General features: G+C 39.1%; 2 protein-coding genes and 1 non-coding gene across 3 annotated transcripts; all 3 read right to left on the bottom strand.

Annotated features, from left to right (window-relative positions):
* Positions 1–5669: 5669 nt before the first annotated feature.
* Positions 5670–8299, bottom strand: LOC141621953 (glycerophosphodiester phosphodiesterase GDPDL3-like). The gene is made up of 6 exons (XM_074438060.1): positions 7801–8299; positions 7652–7690; positions 7253–7543; positions 7010–7152; positions 6173–6656; positions 5670–6063 (listed from the first exon to the last, which is right to left on the bottom strand). The coding sequence occupies exons 1-6, from the start codon at positions 8267–8269 to the stop codon at positions 5780–5782; spliced, it is 1710 nt and encodes a 569-aa protein (XP_074294161.1). The 5' UTR covers positions 8270–8299; the 3' UTR covers positions 5670–5779.
* LOC141620549 (glycerophosphodiester phosphodiesterase GDPDL1-like) lies at positions 8272–9887 on the bottom strand. Its single transcript, XM_074437390.1, has 4 exons — positions 9756–9887; positions 8660–8953; positions 8433–8554; positions 8272–8283 (listed from the first exon to the last, which is right to left on the bottom strand). The coding sequence occupies exons 1-4, from the start codon at positions 9862–9864 to the stop codon at positions 8272–8274; spliced, it is 537 nt and encodes a 178-aa protein (XP_074293491.1). The 5' UTR covers positions 9865–9887.
* A 3655-nt stretch (positions 9888–13542) lies between these two features.
* LOC141624500 (small nucleolar RNA R71) lies at positions 13543–13649 on the bottom strand. Its single transcript, XR_012534307.1, has one exon. It is a non-coding gene; the product is annotated as a small nucleolar RNA R71 (small nucleolar RNA).
* Positions 13650–17755: the final 4106 nt, after the last annotated feature.

Raw genomic sequence — 17755 nt, 5'->3', positions numbered from 1 at the left:
AGGTCTATTTAAATATACAACAACAATATTAAAATGTGAAAGAGAGATTTTAATGGAAAGCACAACATACTTTAGTATAAGTCGCAGTAGTTTAACTGCTTCCGTGTTTATCTTATCTTTAATTTCAGTTTTTATCCACTTGTGTACCAGCCTCCGACATTGAGTTGGCTAATGGTGACGTTGGTACAATGGCCATTGTAGAAGATGAGATGAATTGGTTATTGGTTGTGTAATTGTAGAGATGATTGAGAATTTGATATGGATTTAAATGCCTTCAGTGTATGTGTCATGTGTGTATATAAATCTTAGTAGTATAAAAACTCTAGATTTAAAAGTAGTTGTGGCCGTTGATATTTTCGAGCAATTTTGATTGAGCCAAAACTTTGGAAATTGAAGAGCTCTTTCCTCTATATTATGATCATTGGAGTATGAAACAGAGCAATAAATCATTCTTCTATTGGGAATCTCTAAAGTTAGTCGCTTTTTGGTAGGTGAGAAAATAACTTTTACAGTTTAATTTTTACTATCAGAGTTGGAAAATCAAATGACGATTTTACCCTTATTTTACTCGACTGATTGAGAGCTTTAAACACAATTATCTTGATGTTCATGCTGCCACGTCAGCTTTTTTTTATTATTTTTTTTTTGTGCTGATGTGGCCATATTGCAAAACCGTGATTGGCTCAAACAAAACTGATTTTGTGAGGTTAAATACTTGAATGTGAAGGTTGCATTACCTTAATTCTCAAAGGAGATTGTGCCACCTCAGCTGTTTTACAAGATTCTTTTATATATATAATGATTATCATATGGAGTAATTAAAATATTGAATTTTAAAGTAACCCGTGCATTTTTGCACGAGTATAAAACTAGTATACTTTTTTTTTTGAGTAAAAGATCAATTTCATTAATAATAATAATATGTCATACAAGAATTGCAACAAAAATTAAAATTAATTGAATACAAATTTATAAAAGACAAGCAAGACAAACTCTTCCTAAAACTAAGATCGTTATTAGATAAAAGCGCTTCTGCACACCACCCTCTAAAATACCACTGTTTCTTCATACAGCCAAGTGCGAGGGGATCCATAAATCTGATAATAAAGTTTTGAAAGAGATGAATCTTGTCCGATCTCACAATTCGTAAGCAATAATCCAACATCCATTGCAGCACCATATGACTACAGATAAGACCATTGATCTTCCACATAATTCTTGAACCTCTCAAATAGAGGGATGAATCTCACACAAGATGAGAAACAAACTCACACAAAGGCGAGGACAAATCTCCAATAAAGGAGAGACAAGAGTTATTTGCATATAATTAATAATTAATAGATATTTAGTATGAAAAACGGAAAATTTGGGGCTTACCTCCACCAAAATTGGTAGACGGTAGCCCCTAATTGATGAACTTGAAGATTAGGGTTAGGGTTTTTAGAGGTTTTTAGAGAGAGACTTTTTTAGAGAGAGACTTTAGATAGAGCTCTATAAAACTAGTATACTATACAATTGGTCTCCCTTGTGACAGGTTATCATTTGTGGCGGATATTTTGTGAGTTAAAATGGTAATAAAATGGGTTAGTGGAGAAAGGAGACCACATAAATAATGTTGCAGAGAGACCAAAGTTGGCTGGTGTGAGTGGTAAGGGCTCTCATCTCTTAAACAAGTGGTCAGGGGTTCGATTCCTGACTCTTGCGAATGAAAAAGCCAAACTTGGGAGGGGTCAACCCATTAAATTGCCTTCAGTACCCCGAAGGAGATTGCCCCAGCTGTCGGTAGGGGATACTCCTGGTCAACACCAAAAAAAAAATAAATAATGTTGCAGAGAGAGAAAAAGTGGGTACTTTGTGAGGTAAAATGGTATCCGTCACTCAAGAGTGACGGATATGTGCCGTCACAAATGAGATTTTGTGTATACTATATATTGATGAGTATAATGAATGTGACGTGCTTTTTCACATACGGATTTTACTCTTTCACATACGCATTTTACAATTTTACCCTTGCCATTTTTTTCTCCCCTCAGTCAATTGATTTTTTTTTCTCCCTTCACCACCCACCACCACCTCCGTTCACCTCTCCTACTCCGGTCGACCTATTTGCCGGCCGACCTCGGCTGCTCTTTCTCCCATTAGTTATGGGTTTTTAACCAAAAAAAAAAAAACAAATTAAAAATGAAAAAAACAGACAAACACACCCAGTCACCCACGTACAAAGCCCATTTCCAACCAACGTTCACCACCTTCCCACCGGACCACCTGGTCACTAACCCACCGGAATCGCACCAGCGGACTACCTGTCGGCTGACCACCTACACCCGCCCGCACTCGCACCACGCGTCCCACCAAACTCGCCCAACCAGACCACCTCCAGATTCACCCACGCCCGTGACACACCCACCACAATTGCACTACTCTGACCTCCGTGCACCACCCTAACCACCGCACCAACCACCATTGTACCACCAGCAAACATATACCAACCATAAACAACCCTTATTTCATCCTATTATATTACCAAATAAAACAATGATAAATTAAATAAAACTCATTAAAACATATTAGTAGCTAATAAACAACTAAATTGCTTCACAAATCGGAGAATTAAGATCTATTGTTTATGTTTTAGGAGCAATTAGATTAAATTTTAGGGGAAAAAACTGATAGAAGAGCATGTGAAAGGCTGATTTGCTTAGGTTTTGGTAAAGGGCATGGGATGAAAAATTAATGAAAAAGTGTACGTAAAAGAGTAAAGTTTATATGTGGAAAAAGTAATTTCGATAATGAATACATCGAAAAGACACGAAATAGAACCAATAGAATTTTTTGGCAAATGGGTGTTCATTAGCAAAATAATTAGGAAGTTGGTGTTCGTTTGAAACTATTTTGCCCCAATGGGTCTACGTCATCACTTTTTATTTTTTTCCCAGTTTTTATAGTAAGCCGCTAAGAAACCTAGCGACTTCACTATTCATTTTTTTTTTTCAAAAACTGTCATCTTCTAACACAGATGACAGCCTATTATAGAAATAAACAATCGTTGAAGCCGCTAAGAAATTTAGCGGCTTCCCTATTTCTCTATTTTTCATAAACTTATGGCATCTATCTCCTTAGAAATGACAAAAAATTAAGCCGCTATAAAAACTGGAAAAAAAATAAAAAGTGATGACGTGAAACCATTAGAGCATCTCCAACGGTCAGCTACAATGCATTGTAGCTTGGCATGTCATATCGATTTCTAAAACTACTCGGCTTTCCGGCAACGTACCGCTTTAATGGCAAACTACAATATATATAGTTTGTATGGGTCCCACATACTTGTTTTCATCCAATGAGAATTTACCTTTTATTTTTTTTCTAAAGCAAGCATGTAGCTTGGTAGAGCTATCATGCTTGCAAACTACATCTCACTTTTCCCTCTCCAATGGTAAGCTACATGCTTATTATTTTGCAAAAATTGCAAGCAGATCCTTATAAAGAACCGTTGGAGATGCTCTTAGGACAAAATAATTTCAAACGAACCCCAACTCCCTAATTATTCTGCTATGAACACCCATTTGCCAAAAAATTCACCAATATACTCAATTTTTCATTGAACAACAAATATTTACATTTGGGCAGGAATTCACAAAACTGCATATGTTGATTTTTTTGAGATGACCTTATAAAATACTCCGTATTTCTTTTATGTATTTACTAGTATTGGTGCCCGGCTTCGCCCGGGCTACCTCTACTTACCATTAATTTTTTTTCATTAAATAAAATTACTTAAAGTTGTATAACTCATAAATTTATCATTAATATATTTTTCTATGACACATCCTAAAATAACGATGAAATAAATTTTGAGACAAATTCACTACTTCTGATATTAATATTTTACTCTTATTAATGAAACAATAGTAGTAACATTTCACTACTTGCCCGTAATCATTGTTACTTTCACTACTCCCGCCGTAATTATTGTTACTGTCACTACTGTCGTATTAATATTGATAATTTCACTACTCCCGCCGTAATTATTGTTACTTTCTCCATTGCCACATTAATATTAATTATTTCACTACTCCCGTTGTTGTTTCTACCACTTTCACTAATCTCACTGATAATATTGTTACTTTTACTATTCAAATGAGTGATTACTATCATATAACTATATCTAATATTACTACAATTCTTTTCTTTACTGACGAAATTACTTTTACTACTTAGGCATGCAATTTTAAGAGGATTATATATTTATAAAAATATATTACATATATGCATTAAATCAAATCGAAAAAATTATGCAATATTATATATTTTGGAATCTAAGTTGAATTATTTATAACCTACTTATATTATATTTTTGTATTGTATATTAAATAATTAACATCTCTATACATCTAATAAACTATAAAGTTTAATAAAAATTGCATAGATTTTAAATTTAATATATAATTTTATGGCAATAATAATTAATACCATAAGTGTGCATGTTTATACTAATTTATTATTTTATTTTAAGGAAATTGACCATCTTCTAGTATTCTATAAATATTTAGGAAAATTACCAAACATTTTCTTTCTTTTAGTCTCCTTGAAATTGACCAACTTAATTAATTATTTTATTTCAAGGAAATTGATTGTCTTAATTAATTATTTTATTTTAAGGAAATTGACCATGTTTTAGTCTCTTACAAATGTTTAGGAAAATTACCAAGCTTCTATATAGTTTAATTTTAAACCAAACTATAATTTGCATTGAGATCCCTTAATTGGGTCCATCACACGGTGCTAGTGATTTAAAACTATATAATATAATTAATTTGTATAACTTTCTTTAATTACATTGAAGTCCCTTGGTTTCTGGAATTAATATATAGTATTGATTATCGAAATGTTTTTGTGGACGGTCCTCCCGGAGGACACAAGAATTTTTCATGAGGGTGTGTTTGGATAGCAAAAATGGAGAGAAATGAAGGGGAGGGGGAAGGAGGGAAGGGAAAGGGAGAGAAGGGAAGGGGAGGGGGAATGGAGTGTGAGTGTTTGGATACAATTTCCCTCCAAATCTTGCCTATTGTGGAGAGATTTTGATTAGTCTTGGAAGAGGGAAATTGGATCCCTCCAAATCTCCCCTCCTCCATTTCCCTCCACCCTCATTTGCTATCCAAATGAGGGATTTTAAATCCCCTACTCCCCCTCCCTTTCTTTTCCCTCCAAATCCCTCAATCCAAACATACCCTTAGGGTCCGTTTGGATACAATTTTAGGAGGGAAGGGGAGGGGAGGGGGAGGGAGGGGAGGTGAAGGGAGGGGAGAGAAGGGGAGGACAAATGGGATGTGGGTGTTTGGATAACAAAAATTATGAAGGGAAATGGAATGGGAGAAAAGAGGGAGATGAAGAACGGATGGAGGATTGAAGGATGCTGATGGTATAATTAGAGTCCAAATAATGTTTTCTTTCCAAATGTTGCTACCCTTGGAAAGATTATAGTTTATTCTATAGGTGGGAAAATAAGTCCTCTCATTTCTCTCCTCTTCCATTTCCTTTCTCCCATATTTTTTATCCAAACAAAGGAAATTGAATCCCTCTCTTTCCCTCCCCTCCCCTTCTCTCCAATTCCTTCAATCCAAACGGACCCTTAGAGACTTAATTAATGAAGGCAATAGCATGAATAATGACCGGCGCCTGGCAGCGAAGGTTAATCAATATATAAACCAGTTAATCGTCATATTCTTGTGTCAATGAATTCTCAAAACTAAGAATAAACGCCCAAATTAAGATGCTGCTTCTACAGAGAAAGAACGATATACAAACAAGATAAGAAGGCGGTCAGCTGTCTAGGCAGCAGTGCGCTTGTTGATGTTGCAGCAACTTGAGGCGGCGGTGAATGATGCAAGGAAGCATTGGACACCACGGGTGGAAGTGCTGGTTCTAACACCTCACCTTCAGTAAGATTGGGGAAAGCTTCTGGCAATGCAGGTCTTAATTCGTCAGGAACCAGTGAAACGAGCTCACCTGGAATCTTTGCTTCCATATACTTAACTTTTTTATCTAGTGTCAAACAACGGTTATCTGCGAAATCATCACGAGATAGTTAAGAAAACAACACATTAATCAATATGAGTAACTAACAAACTTTGATTACCCAAGAAAGTAATAGTTGAAGAGAAGAACAACTTACTCCTGTAATCAACGGCGGTTTGAGGAAATGCCGTGATTAACCCCTCGACTCTTGCTAATCTGACGTAGGAATTGATTTCGACAACTGGATCATAATAGAAGTCATATGGTATAGATACATATTCGTTTCTAAAACCTTGAATATACACAGGAATCAGGAACGCGTGGAAATAATCTACAACATGAGTCCAACTGCGAAGGAAACCGTTACTGTTGAAGAAGACTGAGTCCTTGTTGAGAACAACGGAATGAGCAAAGCACTTGATATCTTCTATTACCTCACTGTCGATCACTTCTATTGCCTCATGAACTTCATAAACAAGCTCAAAGCCTTTTCCTTTCATTGCCTTTAGGACAGCGCTGCTTGTCGATTGGATCATAATCCTTTCATCGCTACGAAGAAATTGAATGTGAGAATCCCTTAAGGCGACCAACACCGAATTAACAATACTCATGCCCTGGTTTTCTGCTAGATATCTAGCATTCTGCGATAACAAACAAAATACTTAGTAAACATGAAGATGATGGTCACGCAAGAGTTCTGTTTTTTGTTCTTTCTCTAAAATGTAGTATTAGGCGACCAAAGAACCTGCTGCAGAATCTGAGCCTCCCTGACACTCCCGAAACTAACATCGTGACATCAACAACCAAACTAGTTAGGGATCTTAGACCCGTCTGTAGGTATTCCTATTTAACTATAGCGGCTTAGATTTGTCACTGTTACATTATAACTGTAGCTCAAGGCGATTACCAAAGTCTATAATCACTAGCTTTGAGGAGGAATAAAAACTAAGGAAAGAAACTTGACTTAAAAATTTTGAATCCTTGGAACACTTGCCTCCATCTTAATCAAAACACGTGAAACCGAAGATGCATTTTTAGCGATATCCAAAAACTCGGATAAGGATACAATCTTCCCGGATTTGCTATACTTAGGGTTCCCAAACAATCCCAGTTGTCCATATGGGTTTGATAATGCAGCTGCAATTCAAAGCGAGAAAACGTCTCAATGAGAACATTTATATGCCAGGGAACAAAATAAGGTCGAACTCTGAAACTCATAAGTCATAACTAAACTTACGTGTCAAGGCCTGGATATCAGACCAGTTTAGGCTAAATGAAAAGATTCCTGTATTGGACTGAATCTCGTTAATAACCGACGCAAATTTTCTGAACTCAGTTTGGTAGACAAATGTGTTGGCCATAAGATCCACGGAGCTACTGCAGAAAGGCACACCGTCCTTTGACATATGAACAGGGCAGTCAATTGCGTCAGTCCCGTCTGAAATAGCCTTTTTGTATGCAAGATCGGTGCAGCCAGGGTAGATTCCGCTTGCCCCACAGTTAGATATTACCAATGGCTTGGGCATTGCTACAAGAGGATAAGGCAATTAAGAATCGTAAACAAATATTAAGACTATGAACTCTTTAACTACGACACACAAAGCACACGTCTTAGAGCGAGCTTAATCGTTCTCACCTTGTACCGATGCACTGTGTCTCAGATGTGCAAAGCATTCTGAAAAAACAAAAAAGATGCTCATCATAGTATAACCAACGGATGCAAGCTATGGAAATTAAGTCTTTTGCAATTTGTAAGTATTCTAAGATAAAAAAAAAAATGCAGACCTCTGGCAGCTGATGATGTGAGCGGGAAGTCGGAAACTACACCATCCACAGAGAAGTTGCCATTGTCAATAAAAGAAAGGTATTCGGTAATGGGATTGTAACTGTAGTTGTGGACATTTATTTTGTCATTTGCGAAACCATATGCAAATACTTGAAGCTCATTTCTATGAGCATCTGCCACCAGATTAGTATGAGGCAACAGATACGACGTTTCATCAACAGGCCATACGTAAACTTTAGGCACAAGGATTGCAGAAGCGAAGGTTTTGATATATGTGAGATTACTCAAGAGAAACCCATAACTTTTTTTCGTTGATGGTTCATACCCATCCTGGTCAAGAAAACGGAAAACCAAACTTGTCTTGGTCGATGCAAATGGTTCTTTGAGACCTCGTAAAAAGCCAATATCAGGAGATGAGATGTAACTGATATTCAACTGCTTAGAAATCCTGATTAGATAACTGGTCATACTCAAATTATGTTCTGCATAAAATGAAGCATGCTGCATAAAAAATATCATCTCTCTTTAGTCGATCAATACCATTTGGAAGAGTATCAAACCAACATTATAACACGAAATAACAACTCTCAATTATGTGATTCGAATCAGTGTCTTGAATCTTAAGACATACCTGTATATTTAACCACAAGCCAACAGCTTTCTGGTCTATTAACAGTTTAAACACATTTTCCACCGTCTCTACATTATACACATCGTTGTAATAATGAGGGCGGGAGTAAATTTCTTGAGTGACTGCGTAAAATAAAGAGGGTAATCAGGGAAGGCAATTCATCAACATATTTGAGAGACCTTATTTAGTTGATCTTGATCATTGTCATAAGGAAAAACAAAACTTACGATTTGCATGAAGAAGTTCTTCCAAACTGAAATCAATTGGGAAATATCCTTCAGTACGAACGCCATTGACAAAATAAACGTTAGCTCTATTTGGATAGACCACATCCACATTTAAGCCTTTGTTTAGGACAAGGTTAGGCAGGCATAATCCATAGTCGTCTTTTGTCAGTTGGATATCGCACCACATAATTACATCCGTCACGCTTAAATTAAGAGCCAATTGGTATGCCTCCTCACTAGCGTAAGGAAACATACCAGACAGCCCACCACGGGCTATCACTAATGGTGCAGACCCTGCAATTTATAACTACCATTGTTTAAATATGCAGGTAACATTGTAAATTCTGATTTTGTAATTCATTTTACATGGAACATTTAGTTTTCCATAAATTTAATTCTCCGAACTCTAACACGATAAATTATCAAACTTAGTGCTTTTAATGAGGTTAACTTTTGTTACATATCCCCTGCCATTCTTCCTCTGCAAATTTGGCACAAACCATACAAACAACTGAAACCAACCCCTCTGAGCCATTCAAACACTAGCAAATCAGCTTATGTTCTCCCTGACGCTTCCCATATCCGACTACATTACCAGAAACATTACCCAACCATCCTCTCGAAATACCAATCAACAACCTCCTAGAGGATAATCACAACCCAATTAAGCAATAATCGCTGGCTTACTACAGCGCACTCAAGAAATGCCATTGTTATTGCCGATTGATCAGAATATGAAGCGTTCACCAAGACTGTGTCTTTAAAGTCTCACTTTCAAGATTACCATTTGTTCCCCTTGGATGAAACAGCCCGTTCATTCAGCGAAACAATACATTTGTATAGCATGGTTTACTTATACATTAATACATACTCTATGACATTGTAAATCCTCATTTTGTATGCAACTTCTTTACATAAATTTAATTCTCTAAACTTTAACACGTATTAGGGGGCCGAATAAGACTAAGCATACATAAAAAAAATTTCACTAACTTAAAATCATCATACTCCCACATTTTGATTAGTGAGTTAAAAAGAAACCACGTATTAGAGACAAAAGAAACAAGATACCGAGTAGAATGAAGATGAAAATTACCGTCAAGAGTCCGCCATTTTGAATTGTGAGCTGAACTAGAAGTCGGAAGCTGAACAACCAGAACCAGAAGAAGAACTACTAAAACATTAACAATGGCCAACGATTTCATTTTTCCGACGTCACACAATAGTTATTCCGGGCGTCAATTTAATATGTTGAAAATATAAGATGTTTAAGCTAACTATGAGCAATATAGCTGAAATTACATGGAAGGGTTGGAAATTACCCTAATTAGTATAGTTCATTCATTAATACGTACTTATTTTGGTTGTAACCTTGTAATGGTTCATAAGTATAATTGCCATATACGTCTTGTTTAGGAATTTGTTGAAAAACATAGTAGGTTTCCACATATAAACATTATAAGTGCCGTGGTCCAATCTCCATGACTTTCAGTTGCCATGAACCATCTATTACAATGAGTCTACGAGTCTATGAATCACGTTCAAGTTGTTGCAAACTACACCATTTTAAAACGCTAGTTTGGGTTTAGCTTGTTTTAGTTTTCCCCCCGCATTTTTTTTTTTTACCTCTGTTAAGTTCAATTCCTGACTCTGTTAACTGATTACGGAGTAACTTATTTATGACATCACTCATTAGACCGATTATTGCATTGGCCTTCCTTATTTCTAAAATCTCAAACATATACTGTGCCTTCCTTACATGGCTAAAGTTCCTCGTAATCTAACTATCTAGACTTATTTAAATGAAAGATTGGTTATTAAAGATCCATCTCGCAAAATTTTGGGTAAAACGCACCCCTTACACGAGAATTTTATATTTTGTTTTAATGATGTTCATTTTTTTTAAAACTTTTTTGCTTGAATGAGGTTGAAAAGCAACCTAATTACGAAAATGAAACTTATTTCAAATTAATTACAAGAAAATAGGTCCACTTCATCACATTTTATTTTTTCAGAAGTTTCTAACTAAGTTGTTGGTCCACACAATGACTTAGCATGAATCAAAATTTTAATTTTTGAAGGGACATGCTAAATCCCGCACAACATTTTACTAAATTGATATAGGACCATTTTGCACTCTTTTTCTCTCTATTTATATGCATATTTGACCCCATTTAAGGCGGTTTTGTACCCCCTTTACTCTCGTTTCTAGTCCCGATTCCCTTTACTATGACACTTTGGCCCCCTTGCAGAAATTGAGGCGGGAACGGGCGAAACGAAGCTAAAAAGACGGGATTTCTAAGCCTTGCATGAAAGAAGAAGAGAAGTATCTTTGAGATGTACCCTCACCCCGGTAGGCGGCAATGGCTAGCCGGGCGGGAGTACATCTACAAGGAAAATGAAGGAAGAATTGTGAAGAAGCACTCCCGTAGGTGGCCGGCGGCCACGGCCACCGGGGAGGACATTGAGCTTAGAAATGCAAAGAATTGGAAGAAAGTTACGAAACTTCCCAGTAGGTCAAATGACCGGGCCGGCCTTACTGGGAATCCCTCCAAAGGCAAAAAGTCAAGCTTCAAAGTCAAGTCGCCCCAGTCAGTCGATGGCCGTGACCGGATGACCGTGGCCGTGCACACTGATGACCTCAAAAATTGTTCAAAACTTCCAGAGATCTCCCAGCCGGTCAAATGACCGGCGGCCGGTTGACCGGCCGGGAGTACATTTACGAGTTTCAAAGCCCATTTCCAATTTCGGTCCTAATCCTTGTGTAACCTATATATACCCCTCCCCTTAAACCCTTTTACAAACAACCCTAGATCTGAATTATTTCCTTTTCCAAGTTTGAAACCTTGTTAATTATTTCACTAATCATTCCCTAATTAAGCTAGTTCTTCAATCAATTAGTGATTGAATTTGGGTATTGTAAGAAGATTGAAGGATTTCCTTCTTTATTATTTCTATCCCAATTCCTTTTTCACTATTTTGTTGGTATTAATTCTCTCCCTATTTTCATTTGTTTACATTTTGTTCATCTTTTATGTTTGTTTGATTGTTTATGTTAAAATTGTTGTTGTTGTTTGTTTGTTGTTGTTAATTCCATCATTGCTTATCTTATCATTGTTCATCTTTCCTTTGTTTGTCTTTCATTTGTTCATCCTTGGGTAGTTGTCCTCAAAGACTTAATCTTTGAGTTGAATTGGTTAAAGATTGTGTCTTTAGGTTTAATCCCTCTTGTTATTAGATTAAATCATCTCTCCTTTCACCCATTGTTAGATTGTTGCATGTTTAGTAGTGAATTTCATCTTCCCACCATGTTTGTGACCAAAGTTTCCATCTTTATTGTTTATTTTGCAATTAGGACCATGATTAGTGAGTAGTCCTCCACTAGGGCTCGGTTTGACCCAACACGAGTAATTTCATTAATTGAATTTCTTAAAGGCTAATCATTTGGGGAAATTGGTGAGGGTAGGTTAGAGGATTGACTTGGTTTATGGGTTGACTTTTGGGTAGTGTTGACTTTTACCCTTGACCACCAACGAGAGTTGGTTAGGTTGTGATTTGGATACCCATGATTTGACCCTATTGTTGACCTTGGTTGAGACCGAAAGGGAGAACCGGGGTAGAATACCTCTAATCTAGCGTTTGAAATCGACCCTCGAGAGAGGGAGTGGGATGACCCGGGAATTGACGGGGCTTAATGACCTTAGCAAATATTGGACTACCTTGGGAATAATGCATGTTTTTAGGGTAGTCGGGTATTGAGTTAGGGATTCCGACCTTCGAACCCGAGAGGGGGGTTGGTGGGTAGTGCTAGTGTCCTATTTCGAACCCGAGAGGGGGGTCTTAGGCGAATTAGAGCCGTCACCTCCTCGCCTAACTACCTTAGTGATTAGCCTAGAAATTTAACCATGTGGAATTGCGAATAGTTTGGGAAGAACCGAGTCCTAGGCCTTTTTAATCATTTGAATTACAACTTATCTTTCGTTGTTGCTCTTTCACCCTGCGTTTGTTTAGATTGCATCTCATTTCATTTTAGGTAGCATTAGTATATCAACCATCATCTTTTATTTTCGACTTAGCTAAACGATCGGATTAGAACAATTAGTAATCTTTTCAACTCCTTGTGGGATCGACCCTTAATAGTGTACAACGATAAAATCGTGCACTTGCGAGGTATAATTTGATAACCATCAAGTTTTTTGGCGCCGTTCTTGCAAGGAGTTCGGCTAGATATTAATTGTTTTCATTCTTGTTTAGACTAAGTCCTTTGTTACTAATCCCTCTCTTGAGTGTGTAGGACTTTTTGCATGAGAAGGAGAACTCGAAGAGGTCATCCAATACGTCCGATTGACCACGAGATCGAAGCAACCGCAAGAAGACTAAATTCACTCCGTAGAAGAGGGCTTATAGAAACACCGATTCCTCAAGAAAATCCCGTAATTGAGAACCTTCAAGAAGGACCACGGGTCTTTGAAACTTTCGAAAATCCTTTTGCAACACCGGAAACGGAAGTAACAATGGCCGCGGTCCCTATGAGAGATAACTTGGCTCCGAAAAAAGTGGTGAATCCGAGTATTGTGAAGCCACCTATTCAAGCCAACAATTTTGATGTGAAAGCCACCTTGCTACAACTTGTCCAAGGGAATCAATTCGGAGGGGGAGCCACCGAAAACCCCAACGAGCATCTCAACGAGTTCTTGGATAGTTGTGACATGTTCAAGGCCAATGGAGTGACGGAGGATGCCGTACGCCTTAGGCTTTTCCCTTACTCTTTGAGGGGAAGTGCCAAGGAATGGCTTAAAAGTTGCGAACCCGACTCCCTACGGACTTGGGACGATGTCTCTAAGGCCTTTCTCAACAAGTATTTCCCACCCCAACGAACCGCGAGAATCAAGAGTGAGCTCCAAGGGTTCACCCAACAAGAAGATGAGACCCTCTATGAAGCATGGGAGAGGTACAAGGGCCTCCAAAGGCTATGTCCTCACCACGGTATTGGGGATGATGAGCTCATCAACAATTTCTATGAAGGGTTGAACAATGAGATGAAGATGAACCTTGATTCCGGGTCGGGGAAGGGAGCTTTGGATAAGATAGACCACAAGACGGCGAAAGAGCTTATTGAAGAAATGGCTTCTCGTACCTTTCATTGGAACAATGATAGGCACAAGAGGAAAGGGAAGTCAACGGTCGAATCGGCCCACAATGTGGAAGTGAAAGAGATGATAGAAGAGCTTAAGCAACAAGTAGCCTTGATGAGCTCAAGCAAAACATCTAGCAATTCTTCTATGATGAACCAAGTCTATAGTTGTGAGCTTTGCGGAGACCAAGGGCACCCACCCAATGAGTGTCCTTTGGTGGTTGGAGATGGAAGTGGTATGGAGCAAGTGAACGGGATATGGGAGTCTAGTCCGGCCAAGCAAGCATTTAACAACAACCAATATCACCCCGGATTGAGAGCCCACCCAAACTTCTCTTATGGCTCTCAAAATGTCCAAAACCCAACCTTCCAACAAAAGTCACAACAACCAAACTTCCAAACTCAAAAACAAAACACGACGTTCAATCAAGGTCCACCGGGTTTCCAAGGAAGAACCTTCCAACCGAGACAACAACAATTCCAATCACTTAACCCACCAACCACCCAACCATTCCAACCAACCAACCCACCTTTTCAACAAAACACCCAACCTTTCCAACAAGCCACCCAACCAAAGTCAAGTTTGGAACTCATGATGGAACAATTGATGACTTCACAAAACCAACTTGTCAATACTCAAACACAATTCATCAACCATTCCACTCAAAAACATGACGAGACAACCTCATCCATCAACCAACTTAGGACCCAAATGCAAGCTTCTCAACGGATGACGGACAACCAAATCTCCCAATTGGCTACCCAAATGAGCCAACTACAAGCCTCCCAAGGTAGGTTCCCGGGTAAAACCGAGGAAAATCCGAAAACCATGAATGCTATCCACTTGAGGAGTGGTAGAGATTTGGAAGACCGGGAATTTGTCAAGAAAAGGAAGAGTAGTAGACCGGGCAATGTCATTGAACCTCAAATGGTGGTTGAACCTCCTAAGGTAATTGAAGAAAAGGAGGGAAAAGATGAGCTTGTGGAAATTGTTGTGGAAACTCCAAAAGTGATTGATGAACCGACAAGGGTGGTTGAAGAGCCTCAACAACAAGTGGTAAGAACTTATGTACCACCGGTTCCCTTTCCACAAAGGTTGGCAAGAGCCAAACTTGAACAAAAATATGGGAAGTTCATGGACATGATGAAGGGTATCAACATTACCATGCCTTTCATTGATGCCGTAAAGGAGATTCCAAGCTATGGCAAGTTCTTGAAGGAGCTTATCTCAAACAAAAACTCTTTGAGCCCAACAACCACGGTGAGCTTATCCAAAGAGTGTAGTGCAATTCTCATGAATGAAGCTCCTCAAAAGCTTGAAGACCCGGGGAGTTTTTCCATACCTTGTAAGATTGGGACCGTGCACATTGAGAGGGCTTTGTGTGATTTGGGGGCAAGCATTAGTCTTATGCCCCTCAAAATTTTCAAGAAGTTGAAGGGTTATGAGCTTTCACCAACAAGGGTTTCTCTCCAACTTGCGGATAGGTCGGTAAGATACCCTATTGGACTTGTGGAGGATGTCCCACTCAAGGTGGGGAAACTTGCATTCCCATGTGATTTCTATGTAATGGACATCCCCGAAGACTCAAATATTCCCATCATATTGGGGCGCCCTTGCCTTGCTACGGGGGGTGCCATGATTGATGTGAAGAATGGGAAGCTTTCTTTGCAAGTGGGTGAAGAAAAGGTTGAATTCTCCTTGAACAAGGCTATGAAAGAGCCTTCGGAAGAAAAGTCTTGTTATATGATTGATGTGGTAGAAGAGTGGGTTGATATGAAGAAATTTGATGAAGACAAGGGTTTGCAAGGGTTCCTTGAGGGCAAGGTAAAGGATTGCAAGGAGCACCGGGAGTACGCTCTAGCTATGGAAGCAACAATTGAAGAAGACCCGGAAAAAGAATTTGAAAGTTTGAGAAGAGATGATAAGAAAGAGGAGAGATCCACGCCTCCTCAAGTGGAGTTGAAACCTCTTCCTTCTACTCTTAAACATGCTTTCCTTGGCCCTAATGATACTTACCCTATTATTGTCAATAGTGCACTCAATGACACCGAACTTCAAAAATTACTTGATGTTGTGAGAAAATACAAAGATGTCATTGGGTACTCAATTGATGATATCAAGGGGATTAGCCCTTCTTTTTGCACCCATCGCATTCACTTGGAGGATGAGAGTGCATCTTCCATTGAGCCTCAACGCCGCCTTAACCCCGCTATGAAAGAAGTGGTTAGGAAGGAGGTGTTGAAGCTCTATGATGCAAGCATAATTTATCCTATCTCCGACAGTGCATGGGTGAGTCCGGTGCATGTTGTGCCAAAGAAGGGAGGGGTCACGGTAGTCACCAATGATAAGGATGAACTAATTCCAACAAGAGTCACAACCGGGTGGAGAATGTGTATAGACTATAGGCGCCTCAACAAGGCAACTAGGAAGGACCATTTCCCCCTCCCTTTCCTTGACCAAATGTTGGAGAGACTTGCCCAACATTCTCATTTTTGCTACCTTGATGGGTTTTCGGGGTTTTTCCAAATCCCGATTCACCCTAATGACCAAGAAAAGACCACATTCACGTGCCCATTCGGCACCTTTGCTTATAGGCGCATGCCCTTTGGGCTTTGCAATGCGCCGGCCACATTTCAAAGATGCATGTTAGCTATATTTTCCGAATATGTTGAGAATATCATGGAGGTGTTTATGGACGACTTCTCGGTCGTAGGCACCTCATTTGATGGATGCCTAGCTAATTTGGGTAAGGTCTTGAAAAGATGTCAAGAGAGTGGTCTAGTCTTGAATTGGGAGAAATGTCACTTCATGGTGACATCCGGGGTAGTTTTGGGTCATGTAGTGTCAAGTAAGGGCTTGGAAGTTGATCAAGCCAAGATTGAAGTGATCAAAACTCTACCCCCTCCCACTAATGTTAAAGGAATTAGGAGTTTTCTTGGGCATGCCGGTTTTTACCGGAGATTCATTAAGGATTTTTCTTTGATTGCCCGACCTTTAACTTTGTTGCTTGGCAAAGATGTGCCATTTGAATTTACTAATGAATGTTTGGATGCATTCAATAGGTTGAAGGAAGCTCTCATCACCGCTCCAATCATGCAACCTCCCACTTGGGGAGAACCTTTTGAGTTGATGTGCGATGCTAGTGATGTGGCGGTGGGAGCGGTGCTAGGACAAAAGAAGAATGGTAAACTCCATGCCATATATTATGCAAGCAAGACTTTGGATGAAGCTCAATCACATTACACTACCACCGAAAAGGAGCTTTTGGCGGTCATATATGCCATGAACAAGTTCCGTTCTTATTTGGTGGGCTCTAAGGTTATTGTGCACACCGATCACACGGCGTTGAGACACTTGCTAATTAAGAAGGAGTCAAAGCCCCGCTTGATTCGGTGGATACTATTGTTGCAAGAGTTCGATATCGAGATTAGAGACAAGAAAGGTGTAGAAAATGTGGTAGCCGATCATCTTTCTCGGCTATTACATGTCAAGGATAAGGATGGATTGCCAATTGATGACACATTACCGGATGATCAACTATTCGCACTAGCTTTGATGGATACCCCGTGGTACGCGGACTATGTAAATTATTTGGTATCCGGGGTCATCCCACACGGTTATGATTCCCATAAGAGAAAGAAATTCTTCCATGACCTTAAGCAATATTTTTGGGAAGAACCGTGTCTCTACAAAGCTTGTGCCGACGGGATAATTAGAAGATGCATCCCCAATGAAGAAGTCCAACCCATAATCTCTCATTGCCATGACATGCCAAGTGGAGGGCATGGTAGTTCACGAAAAACCGCCGCGAGGGTGCTCCAATGTGGATTCTTTTGGCCTTCCCTATTTCACGATGTGGCCACCTACGTCAAGAAGTGTGACAAGTGTCAAAGGAGTGGTAACATTTCAAAGAGGCATGAAATGCCAATGAACTACATACTTGAGGTGGAGCTATTCGATG

Source organism: Silene latifolia, chromosome X (genome assembly GCF_048544455.1).
Source record: "Silene latifolia isolate original U9 population chromosome X, ASM4854445v1, whole genome shotgun sequence".
NCBI lineage: Eukaryota > Viridiplantae > Streptophyta > Magnoliopsida > Caryophyllales > Caryophyllaceae > Silene > Silene latifolia.
Note: the sequence above shows the minus strand (reverse complement) of the source record. Positions and strands in the feature narration are given on the sequence as shown.

Excerpts from the sequence above, each read along its gene's own strand:
- LOC141620549 (XM_074437390.1), bottom strand. The coding sequence starts at position 9,864 with ATGAAATCGTTGGCCATTGTTAATGTTTTAGTAGTTCTTCTTCTGGTT. Across the intron at positions 8,954-9,755 it reads AAAATGGCGGACTCTTGACG|GGTCTGCACCATTAGTGATA; the intron begins GTAATTTTCATC and ends TATAAATTGCAG. Across the intron at positions 8,555-8,659 it reads AGAACTTCTTCATGCAAATC|TCACTCAAGAAATTTACTCC; the intron begins GTAAGTTTTGTT and ends TATTTTACGCAG.
- LOC141621953 (XM_074438060.1), bottom strand. The coding sequence starts at position 8,269 with ATGACCAGTTATCTAATCAGGATTTCTAAGCAGTTGAATATCAGTTAC. Across the intron at positions 7,691-7,800 it reads CACATCATCAGCTGCCAGAG|AATGCTTTGCACATCTGAGA; the intron begins GTCTGCATTTTT and ends TTGTTTTTTCAG. Across the intron at positions 7,153-7,252 it reads TGATATCCAGGCCTTGACAC|CTGCATTATCAAACCCATAT; the intron begins GTAAGTTTAGTT and ends TTTGAATTGCAG.